This window comes from Falco naumanni, chromosome 9 (genome assembly GCF_017639655.2).
Source record: "Falco naumanni isolate bFalNau1 chromosome 9, bFalNau1.pat, whole genome shotgun sequence".
NCBI lineage: Eukaryota > Metazoa > Chordata > Aves > Falconiformes > Falconidae > Falco > Falco naumanni.
The window spans coordinates 6,134,152-6,147,143 of NC_054062.1; the positions used below are offsets into that span (position 1 = coordinate 6,134,152).

At 42.1% G+C, this 12,992-nt stretch overlaps 1 protein-coding gene across 4 annotated transcripts in view; it reads left to right on the forward strand.

Annotated features, from left to right (window-relative positions):
* The window catches only part of EXD3 (exonuclease 3'-5' domain containing 3), a 290,758-nt gene that overhangs the window by 108,888 nt on the left and 168,878 nt on the right, over positions 1-12,992 (forward strand). For all 4 annotated transcript variants that reach the window (XM_040606942.1, XM_040606943.1, XM_040606939.1 and 1 more), the window contains exons 7-11: positions 367-420; positions 967-1,106; positions 1,902-2,002; positions 9,160-9,233; positions 12,047-12,085. In XM_040606942.1, the coding sequence (XP_040462876.1) occupies positions 367-420; positions 967-1,106; positions 1,902-2,002; positions 9,160-9,233; positions 12,047-12,085 (408 nt within the window). The remainder of the gene's footprint in view (positions 1-366; positions 421-966; positions 1,107-1,901; positions 2,003-9,159; positions 9,234-12,046; positions 12,086-12,992) is intronic.

Sequence of the window (12,992 nt, forward strand, 5' to 3'; positions counted from 1 at the left end):
ACTCAGAAAAGTGTGGTGGATCAAGTGTTTTAAACAATTACATCGATAGAAAATATCCATCTTAGCTGATTTACTCCAAGCACTTTACTGTATCATTCTCTTTCTGCCAGACAACTTGATTTTTAACTTTTGCTCCGGGGTATGCTGCTGCTTGGAATATGCAACTCTGCCAGGAGTGTTCGCGTACATTTCTAAATAGAATGTGCGTGGCCAAATGTTTATATGATTTGTACTTGAAAATTGAACAGAAATAATTAACACATTAAAAAATTGTATAATAGTATATATACTTCACTTTGGAATAATGCCCATTTATCCACTGTGTTGTTCTTCTCCTAAATACCCAACTTTTTTTGTATTTTCTAGGCAGCTACACTGAGTATTAAGCTAAAATTACAGCCAGATCAAGATGTGGAGAAGGTGAGTCATTTCCTCTGCAAGCTTCTCTGTCATCAGATCCACCTTTTGTTAGGCAGGAGATCCATCAAGGCTCTCTAAGTTGTGCTGCCTTTCACTTGAGGCTTTACTTTGTTCCCAAGAAGTAACTGTTGCATTGCTGATGTACCTTTACATCTAGGGAAGTGACAGGGTGCATTTTGTTAGAGTGCATTACAGCTTGCTGGACTCTTTTCCTAGCTGCAGCCACTGTTACAAAAAATTCTAGCTATGTTCTTGACAAATGGTTATCACTCTGATGGACATCAGTGCTTTTGCAATTTCGAAGCTATGCTAATATTTGTGTAGAAAATGTCACATCGGTCTTTTAGGCAGAACTGGTTGATTAAACAGGGGATTTGTGATGTGCTTGGCATGTCTGAGCAGCAGGGAACGGGACAGCTCTCTGCCAGGTTTCAGTCTGCGGTGTCGTGGACCTCTTCTGTGCCTTCTGCATGCTGCAGCACTCAGTCTGCAAAACAAGGTGAGCAAAAGACAGGGCAGTGTTTTAAATATAATTTCTTCTCCTAGATGTGTACACCTCTATTGCTCCAAGATAAAACTAACTTGGTGGAAGATTATGTGGGAGAATATCCTGAGCTCCAGAGCAAGCTCTTGCAGATCCTGGACACGTGGTGTGAACCTGGTTTTAATATCAGAGACATCACAAGGTAGAAGTGCTTGTTGACTTTCTAAACAGCTGAGGCCAACTTGCTGTCAGAGGACAGTATGTTCTCTGGTTGTCTTTCTAAGATCGTTTCTCAGTATAATGGAGTCCAATATATGTACTTTTCAGCTGAGAAAGGGGAAATTCTGGTGTCTGTGCCAGAGTCTTCTCAAACGTCTCAGCCTGTAAGGCAGAGGTATCACTCCTATTGACAGATGCTTGGTTCCTGCCAGGAGAGAAGAGTGCAAAATGAAACCTGTGCGGTAGATCTTAGCAATATAGCAATATCAGAGCTTCCTCCAGGAGGCTGTAGCAATCAGACTCTTCTGCTTTGCTGCAGACAAGGGTGAGTTTCAGTATCGGTTGTACAGGTTTTGCAGGAAGATAATACTGTGATGAAGTGGCAGAAAAACAATTAACCTTCATGCGCTCGTGAAATAGTCATGTGTGTTTTAGTTTATAAATTGCCTCTCACTAGAATAGCTCCTGTCAGTCAGAAAGCCAACAGTAGAGTCAGACTCACAGTGTAGATGCAATAGTTGCAGTCTTAGATCAGAAAAAATACAAGAGGGAGTTGCTTGCTCTCTCTTTCTGTAAAATAAACCTCTGGTCTTGCTTCAGTCATTGACTGGGAAATTTGTGTGGTTGTGTTGTTGGCTTTTTGCTGTAACTTGGGAAAGGTAGGGCACTGTTCTTACCAACACCTAGCAAACCCTACTGTTAAATATCAATTATTTGCGAAACATACTTTAGGCGATTCCACAGATGTTTCTTTCTGATTTTGTTTATTTGCTTACAGGCAATATCAAGGCCTGTCCAGGTACAAACCAGATAAATTTAACCGCAAAATGCTAAGCAAGCTGGTCTTCAGGCTCCTAGACCGATTTAACGTCGATCCAGGTATGTGATAGTGCAACACATTGTGGAGTTACCTCAGAGATACAAAAGAACAGGTGAAGTCAATTTGTTTTCTTCCATGTTCAGCAAGGAATCTGTGCTGTAATTTATCGTGGGGAGTTTCAGGGTTTAATTAATGATATTGAAAAACAAAGCTGATAAGTTATGGGAATTATCACTTTGTGCTGTCGAAAAATGAAGTGCTTGTGACTAATAGACTGCTTCTACCATGATATGAAATAAATTTTGACCTCAGTATGGCTCTGCATAAACACGTGATGATCAGCTTTGAGTTATGACTCCATTCCACTCGCATAAGAGGCAAGTCATTATTCATCTGGGGATCTGTTTTCTTGAGTTATGGGTCTGTCAGCTGGGAAGAGATAACTCTTGGGAAGCAAGAACCTCACAGTCCTTTGTATTCTTTGCATAAACTAGGGTTGGTGGTAGGGAATTTTAAGGCTCTTGCAGCCTTCTGAGAGAACTAACACATTTTACATCACTGAATAGATCTGCTTCACTACCAGTTATCTAGCAAAATCTACTTTGTTTTGCTTTGGTTGTTAGTGGGGTTGTTCGTTGTTTTTTCTTCTCTTTGGGACCTTGTGTCAGAGACCTTTAGGTGCACCATAAGCTTTCCATCCTGCACAGCTCACCCTGCAAAGCTTTCCATCATCAGCCCAAGATACGCAATTCTCTTTTCTTGGACTGAAAAGTGTTTTCTAACCACAAATTGTGGGCTTATTACACCTGGCAGCAACACTATATTGCATATTAATCTTCACATCTTCAGACTGGTGTTCAAAAGTTAATAAGATAATCCTTACAAACCCTCATTGGAGGATAAGTAAATATAATTCAACTTAGCACATTGGCGTGAAAGCTGAGACGTATGGGGGTGATTTATTTAAAATCTAAAACCTTCCCAGGAGTTCACTAGTCTTCATTATTTTTTCCTCCTTTACAAGGTTGGTCATTCAGTAGGCTGTATTGTCTTTTATGATCTGTAAAGAGAATTGAGTTGTTCCCCTTTCCTTATGAAAGATCCAGGAAGGCTATGATATTAACTTAGAAGTGAAATAATGTAACTGTTCACATGCAAAATCCTGAGGAATAAATAAAAAAAAAATCTAGGAGAGGAGCATGTAGCTATTGATTTCAGGTGCTCGCTGTGGAATGTGTCTCAGCCTGGTGATGGTATCCTGCTGATACTGTAGCTGCCAGTAATAATGGCCAAATCTTTCTGGTCCTGCACAACACATTCACTAGTGAGGAGGTTCCTTGAGGTACATACAGATCCTGTTCCTGCCTGTGCTTCCAGAGAGTGATTTATCCCATGCAAACCGCAGTGTCTACAGTGCAGGATAAGTCACTTGCTAGAGAGGGCTGTCCACCTCTGTTGATGTGAGAGGGATTGTTGGCTACTGGTTTAGGCAAGGTGTCAGATTTGGGGCAGCTAAAACCAGTGTTGGATGACTTTCATAGTCCCATACATGAAAGCAGATATTTATTTTTTACGTAATATCACATGTGATTCAGAGCAGGACTTCACACTCTGCTGAACAGTGGCCATCTTGGTCCCCTTTGCAATGCTTTGGAAGGGGATGAATGCCTACAGAGGAATTTCTGCCTTGGTGCTGACCTGCTTGAACTGAATTGGGAAATGGTGGCAGCTGGAATAACATGGCTTTCCTTTTCTTCCCACATCTCTTCCCTCCCTTCCTCTGAATTTCTGGGTGTTCTTTCTCTGTTCTTCAGTGAAAGTAAATCTGACTGTGAGGAAAGAGCATACAGAAAGGAAGCAGGCCAGGTAAAATGTACAGATTAAAACCCTCCACGTTTCTCTTGTTCTGAGCAGCTCGACTGAAAGCTAGCGGTGAGGTAAACCTCACGCTTCTTGTTACCTAACCTGATTGTGAGCTTGCTTGCTGCCGCAGTCTGCTGCTGCTTTGTCTCCTCTTCAGTCGTGACTCCTACTCGCTGAGAGCAGCAGCAGAAGAGGGAAGTGGCTTTTGGTGAGAAAGGCTGGAGGAGGACAGGGTTTCTTGGTATGAGAAGGCAAACTTGTATGTGACTCAGTTCTTGCAGTTCCAAATCTACTTTCATATTTCACTACCCAAGCTCACTCTTACCCGCTCACAGTAAATTGCACTGACTGCTAAGCAAAACTTAGGTGTTGATCAGCCATTAAGATCTGAAACACTCCTTGGAACTGCCAGTCTTAAATTTCAGAGCCAGATAGGAGGTGGCCCAATATAAAAAAAATCTGGAACCTCAGGAGGGAAAAAAAAAAAGCCATCATCTTAGATTAGTCCCCTTCTTATTTTTCTGAGCTCTGTTCCAGTATTCTTGTTAACACACAAAATGTTCCTGTGCATGGTAAGCGGAAGACTTTCTGTCGAGTCCCAAAAGTGTCCCAATAAACTGTCTGTGGATTCCATTTAATTAGCTTTATTAGGGGAGAAAGAAGTTAGGCAGAAATGGCGTGTGATTGAGGAAACTGAGTTTTATAGTCTTTCCCCACACGTGGGTCAGTATGCTCTGGTTTAACAATCTTGTAGCTTTTGCAGGCTAATTACTTAATACTCTTTGAAGACCCTGTGAGATGGACTTAGATTTACAAATATGCAAATCTCAGGCAGCAGTTCTCGGAGATGAGGGGACAGCCCCTACCCTACCTAGGTTTGAAGGGGTCGAGTCTATTTTCTGTTGGTCTTGTGCAGCCGGTATGCCACAGAGTTCAGTGGCGTTTTTAATTGGAAATTCATTGGGTATGAAGCCAAAATGATACCGCTTGGTCCTCGTATATTGGACCTTAGTGCCTGTATGACAATAAAGCAGATAATGGTGGTGGTGACAGAAAAGAGACGGTAATTGAACGCCCAGTGAACAGTTGTCATTGTCCTGTAGCAGTGTCATAAATTAATGGAGCGCCTTAAGTTTTGAATGCTTTGAACACGTTTTTATCATCATCTTTAAAAAGTTTTTTTTACATAAACAAAGAGAAATCTTGCTCTTCATTTGGCCACCAGGTTATCCTTTTGGTTTAACCGTGAATTCTCAGTTTGGGGTGAATCTTCCTTCTTACCGAGACAGACCGGCAGCGGGCGGGCGGCGCTGGCCAGCAGAGGGCAGCCGCGGGCTGTCAGCGCGCTGGGCTGGGCAGCGGCTCCGGGAGGTCCCCGCTGTCCCCTGGCTGCATCGGGGCTTGGGAGCTGCGGGCACATCGCAGGGCAGTCACCAGGGAGAGCTCCGCCAGGGACTCCTGGGAGGCTACACTAGGCATTTTCAAAAGATGCTTTGTTAGAGAGACAGGAACGGCTGTTGCAACTCTACAGGAATGCCTTTGAAAGGAGGAAATTCCAAATGTTTTTACCTTTTTGTCCTTAAAACAGAGCAGAAGGTTATTCCTTTCCTTTACATTTGCTTTACAGGGGTCGTTTTCCCCTGCTTCCATGGTGATTTTCCTTCAGAGTTTTTTAGCTCGTGTTAAATAGGAGCGCATCTCTCATAGCAGTGTGACTGAGAAGAACCCTTAAGCTTAGACATCGGAAGACAGGAACCATCCATTCCTGAGATTGCAGTGGCTACAGACTCAAAGTGCTGAAGGAGAAGGAGGTTGAACATGTCAGAGTCCTTTCTGGGGCCATTGCCTTCTCAGCTATACTTTTTGTCTACTGAAGTACAGGCAGTAGAATGTGATCTGCTCTAGACCCAGACAAGCTGGCCAGCAGCTCCAAGCTTTTCATTGGGGAAGTTGACACCACCCTTGCGGTTCTGAGCATGAATTCATCATATCTAGACATGTGCCTAAAGACCACACCAGAGTATTTTTTCCTTTATGTGTAGATCGAAACCCTTGCACTATGCTCTCTGTTCCTCCTCCAGGCAGCAAAACTAGCAGGTAGCTCAGGAGTTTGGGGGTAGTCTGGGGCTTCTGCTGTTTCACCTTCCTTTCCGAGGGCCATTGATGCATATTGGCACAGAGCATTTTATGAGAGACACTAATGCATTTTTGAGGCTACAACAGAAAAGAGGTTCTCTTGAGTCTGGCCCTACCCTCCACTAATTCGTACTTAGGGACTAATCTCATAATACGATGAGAGGCTAATGCACAGCTTGCTTCTCATCAGATTCCCCAGCAATCCTTAGCAATACCAGGGTAAAGCCTCTAATGTTTCAGGTACGCTGATTTTATTTAAGAAAAAAAAAAAGGCTCCTTCACTTTGTCCCCAAACAAAGTATGCTTTGTCTGGGACCTTCTGTTTTGCCAGGGTAGGGTGAAGGATGCTTATTGTGAATGGAAGTCAAGCTCTCACGGCAATGTAAAGGGAGGATTGGGTCCACATCCCAACTCAGGAGGCATCGCATATCACCTGGGAGTGGTAACCACGCACCACACCTGAAAATAGATTGCACCATGTCCCCAGTAGACACATCTTACTGATGTTACATGAGTGAAATAAGTGTGTATTGCAGGTTTCGTACCCTGTGTGTCAAATAGATTTCAATTTTACTTCCTCTGTGTTGCTAATCACCATTGACTCTGCAAACAGCTGAGAGCAGACTAGATTTTTTGCTTCTGAGTCAGTCCCAAATGTGAAATGTAGTTCAGATGAGGCACTGTTGTGGTGCAACTGCCAGCTTAAGAGTTAACACATGCCCAAAGAGGTGTTTTCATTGTATTATGTCATTTGTATTCCACTAGTGCTCCACAACGCAGTCATGATCCCAAACCGCATTGTACAAATACTGAAGAGAAGGATGGTTGGTGTTCTGAAAAGCTTAGGATGTTGTCCTTTGCTCTGACCAGCAGGACCTTGGGTTTGGCTCAGGACACCTGAGTTCAGTCTCCTGTTCACTCGACTAGGTGTTTGACCTTGAGTAAGTTACTCCACTCTGAAGCGCTTTGCTTTCTGCAGATACAAGGTATAGACAGTCATGAAACTACAGGGAAGAGGTCTGGCTTTACTGTAGAGGCAAATGTCACCCTCCTGCCCCAAAGCCAGAGGACCTCCTGTTATTTCTGATATACATGGAATGTGGAACCTATTCTTAAAGACCTCCACGGTGGAAAGTTTACTATCTCCTGTACAACCTGTGCCAGTTCTCTAACCTTGCCGTTAAGATTTTTGTTGACTTTTTTGTTGTTTGTTTTCCTCCAAAAAGCTATATGGAACTTCTCTTGCCTTTACGGCCTTTGGTAGATGCATCTCACATTTTACTTTGGGCTTTCTGATTGAATATGTTTGTGCATTTCTTTTGTATGTGTGTGATCCCATTTCAACATTCTTTTAACTTTGTTCTTGTGATTGAGATCAATAAAAGCTTCTGATTTAGCAGTTAAGTCGCTTACTTCCAATTTTTCCATTGCCAGCTCCTCTTAACTCCTTTTCCCCTTATAAATTATTTTCACATGAAATCTAACGTGCCAGTTCTCTGAGTTTAATGAAGTTCATTTTTTTGTTTTTATTTTGCTGTTCTTCCTTTTCTTAAAGCCTTGAACTCCTCAGTTCATTGTCTCTATTACCAAGTTACCTTTCATCTCTGCATTTTCAATTAGTCCTTTGTTTATTGTAATAAAATTAGAAAACTAGATTCAAACTCAGTTTCTTTGCTCCATCAGAATAATAATTGTTCCAGTCCATCTGTGTTCCTCTGTCCTACTTTCCGCACAGATAGCTGGGCACTTAAAATCCCTCAGTTCTGTCAAGTCTTGTGCTTGGGATATTTCCTGTAGAAGCTCAAGGAAAAAAATGTTCAGTGGATCTTCTTGATGACCTACAGCAGTCATGTTGTGTTTCTTTCTGAAGTGCTTTGAAATCTTTAAGTCAGGTGGTGACATTATTGATTTTTATGTTGATTTTATCTTCTTAAAGAGTGTTGCTTTCCATGAGCCAGTGATCTTTTCCCACAGATATTGGGATAATATCTGGAGGAAAGATCACCATATTTATTGGGATAATATCCTGTGTGATAATTACAGTAATTTCCACAGAACCTTTGAGGGCAATGATATGTTGTCGCGCTGTGGAAGATTAACTTAAAAATAACAGCTTTAAACATTTCTATTTGAGATGGAAATGTTCAAGTTATGAAGCGATGCTTCAAGAGACTTTGAGAAGCTGCAAGTAACCAGTGGTACATCCATTCATATCCCTCTGATTCCAGGGTCTGGTATTCAGAGGTCTTTCTTCCTTCTCTCAGTTTTTAACGCTCAGGTGTGCCATGTATGGGCTAAACTCTGAGGCCCTTTGAGTCGGTAACACTAATTTCTCCTGGCGTACACTGATTCAAGGGAGGCTGCAGAGAATTTTCACTTTACTGTTTTCTGTTGCCATTTCTGGTTGCTGGTCCTGCTCCTTCTGGCTACTGGTGAGATGGTTTTAGCCACTGAAACCCCAGTGAAAGCTTTGGTTAAATCTTTCCCTGTATACATATACCAGTATCTAGCAAGAACTGACAGATACGTATGCTAATCCTAGGTAATGTATTTTATCTTCTGCATTTATCTCTCTTTGCAGTGGATTTCAAAACAAAGTGCTATGTGAAGATCTTGTTTTTTGCAGTTGTAATGAGGCATATCTAATGAAGACGACAGTAATAAAAATAATAACAACTGTTGCTTGCTAGCTCAGCAAAACAATAGTCACCTCCCTCTTTGTGTGGATATGGATTCTCTTTCATGGATATATATTTTATCGGATAAACTTTAGCCACAAGTTTACATCCTGAGTAACACGTTCAAAACTGCTTCAATGAATTAACAGCACAGGTTCCAATTAAATCAAAACCAATGCAGCCTCTCGAGACTAGAGGTGGTGCCTGTATGAGGATGCTACCTAATTAAACGTGTGAAGTCATTCACTGTGAAGCATATGGAACCAGCAAGTGGATCTTATCATTCAAGGGTGTAGAACCAGAGATACCAGAACCGAGAATTAGCATTGCTAATCGTGGTTGAAAGTGTAAATAACAGTTTATAGTTTAGATAAGCTGACAATGTGTGTGTCTGTCCGTCATTGTTCCAAGTGTGACAGCATCCTGCCTTCCACATGCCGAGTTTGAAATTAGGGAAGGAAAAATGTAATGTCTAGACAGTAAAACTTCAAGTAAGCTCAGCTATGTTGTATACTTAAATGTCTTTTTCCTTCTTTTAGCTGTCTGCCCTAATGTAATAAATCAGCGGCACTTGAGAACTCTGAATTACCTCTTTTACAAGAGATTTGTTGAGGTATGTTTCTGTATTGTGTGGCATGGGTGTGAATGAGGCTTTTTGTTTATTTTGCATTTTGAATAACATAGTTGATATGATTGAAATGTATTGGTAGCACATGAGCAAGTTTTTGTTGTGATTATTATTGTATAGAAATGCATTGGGTTTGCCATTGGACCTGTTTTTTCTGTGAGTGAATAGTTTGTGTGTCCATTCATATTCTAATGGATGGGTATCGTGATTGCTCAGAGCTGGATGCTTGTTCACCTCTGCATCCTTAGCAGTGTTGTGAGACACATGTAGGTAGGTCAGGGTATGTTCTCCATATGTTCAGTTTCAGCTGTCTCAAATAAGCAGGAGCATACTGGCTAAAGGCTGTTTCTGGAGGCTTGTATGTTGTTTGTTGGTTTTGGGGTTTTTTAAGAACACTAGATTCTAGGCATTCTGCATTGCTGGGTTCTTTGTAGGCACTTTGCTGTGGGACTTGTGGCCTGGCTGATGATAGGCATGGCCCAAACCTGCCACAGAAGCTTTTTTGAGCTAACAGGCTTGTTGCTGCTGAGCAAAATGGTAGTACTCTCAGCCCCTGAACTACTCTTTGACTCTTTGAACTAACTTTACTTTTGTTCAGCCTCCAGATTCTCTTTCTGAATGCAGTGATGTTTGTCCTGGCACTGAGGGCTTGTAGAAATAAGATGATGCCATTATTTCCAAGGAGCAGGTTTCTAGGAGGCAGCCTGGAGGTTGACTGTCTGCAGAATTAGTTGACTATGGTTTCTCCTCACCTGTCATGACTGCGCTGAGCCAAGTCACTGCACTTTGGGTGCTCTTGAGCACACTGCGTTGGGGAGCACATTTCTCTTGTTAACAGGGAGTTTTGGTGCTTCTTTTCATGGTCTGGCATTCATCTTTATCCTGTGCCTGGAGACAGACTACCAGCTGAGATTAAGTGTTTGTTCTGCCTGTTCTGGAAAAAACAGAAACAGCTTGCACTTGTTGTATCCAGGTGTGACTGTGAAGGGCAACAATTGGACTGACTGGACTGTGAAGGACAAGGAGCACAGGAGACTGAATATTGTAGCAATTCCATTTCTTGAATTTTGGACTATCAAGCTGCATTTGCTAAACTGGAGGGGTGTTTCAACTGCAGTTTGTAGAAGACTTTCTCCTTGTAGACACAAGAGGCTTTTTAACAGTTTTGATAGAGGTCAGAAGGTTCTTCAGGTGTTCTTATAGTACTATTGATCCAGTCTTCAGAGAGCCAGTTTTCAGGAAATGAGACACCTTCCCCAGAAGTGTCCATTCTTTTGTTCAGAAGAGGATGCGTTTGATGTTCTGACAGAAGGCAGATGCCTGTGTTTTTTCTGATCCCCCATCCCCCAGTACTTTGAACTCAGAGATGGGGTTGAGTGGTGGTGATCTGTTGACACCATTCTGGCATAGCCAGTTTCGCTTCCAGGACCTCCTGATCCATCAGTGAAGACTGGTCTGTCTTCGCTGCCTTCCATAGCCACTGACAGAAGACCTGGGGAGGACTGAGCATTTCAACATCCTGCATCTGAAAGCTTTAGTGTTGGATGACATCATTCTAGAGAGCTTGGTTATCCGCAGTGCGAGAGTAGAAAGCATTTATCCAGGTGTATTTATTTAGCAGAGTAGAATGGATTCTTGTTCTGGTGTTCTGCTCTCTCTGGCCTTCCATTTCCTTTGTTTTGGAGTATTTGCTTGATTTAAAGTATCCAAGCTGGCCAGTTACTTCCATTAAGGTACATTTGGCAGCTGTTTCTGGACACAGTCCCTTCTTCTGAGAGCTCTTCGGTGTTCTCTGTTTACCATTCTCAGCTGTGTATGAGGTCTGGTTAAATGGCTCCTTTATCTCACTAGTATTTAAATTACATGCTTGTATATCTCAAAGATGTTTTCTTTGAGGCTCTTACTCCTGTTTGCTTTTGTACCTTTCCATAAAAGTGGCACTAGTAATCATTGTTACCTCTGCCAGAAGTGGGGGTGAGGCTCAGCCCTCGGTGGCTGATCAGTCTCATGCAGCCTGTGTTCTTGGCAGAGTGGAGAGTAGGTCCCATCCTGAGTTTCTCCCCAAGGTTGGCTCTGAACTGCATTGGAATGGGGATATTAACTTATCAGTTTCCTTTCCCAGACCTCATGATTCCAGAGCATTTTTTGTGACTTGGCTGTTGAGAAAAGTTTATATTTTTATATTCTGAAGGCTCAGCCTTGCAGAAGATCCCTGAGATCACTTTCTTTACTGGAGCCTATGGGGATGGCTCTCCATGGGGCTAGCTGTTGAGGTGAACAGCCTATGGACACAGTGCAAACCTGAGGTGACGGCAGCAGCAATGATCCATGCATTCCACCATACCATGGCCTGTTTCAGCTTTGCTCAGAACGTCTCTGTCATTGCAAGAGCACCTTGTGAGCTTTGAGGCATTCAGAAGTGCTGCTGCACTTTGCATTGTGCTGTTAAGGAGATTAGTTTTCTGCATTTCGGCAAATGAGCCCAGAACCCAGCTCCAGGTAATAAGAAGAGTTTGGGCTACTGCTGGGTAAGCGCTGGCCATTGCCTGTCTACTTTGATTGCATTTTTTAATTTTTTTTTGTCTTATGTGCTGTAGTGTAACAGTTGTCTGAGTAACGTGTTTTTCTGCCATGCCCTGGCTGGTGACATATGAGAAGCAGAGGTTTCCCTGTGCTCCAGAGTGCATTCCTCAATCACAGTTGATGCCAGTGTGTAAGACGGTGTGTTAAATTTCAGCTTGCTGTGTGTAGCATTCTCCCTTTTCTAAGATGGCTCAGAAGTGATTTTGTCTTTACAGAAAACCATGACTCAGGAGAATTGGATAGATCACGTTCAGGTGAGTATGGATTTCCTTCTCCCGTTTTCTCAGGGTTATTTGCTTGGAGATTATTTTAAGATGTTCATAAAATCCAGCTCTGGATATTGTAGTCCTACTATTATGATTTTTGTACTTTCTCGTAATTTCATATAACAAAACTTTACATGCAGGGAAAAGCAAGGAAGAAAATTTATATTTTATTTCCTGTTACATCTTTAAAAATGCTCTAGTTTAGATGGAGCCTTTAGAGAAGATTATGGACTACATTCTTTTACTTCTGTGCACTTATTTGTAATTGAATGTTACAAGTATTTCTGTTGATTAATTATAAGGAGGGTAGAAAGGAGTTCGCTTCAGGCAGCAAGGTGTGTTGAGAAAAATGGGACAAAATTTAGATTCCCTCTGCATGCTTCACTGATCATTTTCAACAGATTTATCAGGTGACTGCTAGATATGGTGACTTCTACATCTTGTGCTGGAGGACACAAGTAATCTTAATAACACAGGAAGAAGAGTAGTAGGTGGGTTTTTTTCTTGGTGTATAAACAGGAGAGTTCAGGCAACTGTGTTTTGGCCTGATACTACAATAAATACATATGTGACAATGAAATACCAAGATATTGCATGGTGACAGACCATTAGTGATTATTTATGTGTCTGTGATGTCCCTGCAGAATTGTAACCTCATAATGAGTGTTGGCTCCTTTTCTGTAACTCCTCTCAGTTTGAATTCTGCAGCCATTAAGCATTTCTGACCATCGGCTAGAGCTTGCCTTTGAAAATTCATTTGAATGGTCAGTGTGGGCCTCTGAGTGATAACAGGCCAGTCTGATGACTGATGATCTCATGTGTTTGAGATCTTAGGCACTGTCTGTACACACCAGCAAGATGACTGAAATTTAAACACAAGATACTTCTTCTCTCT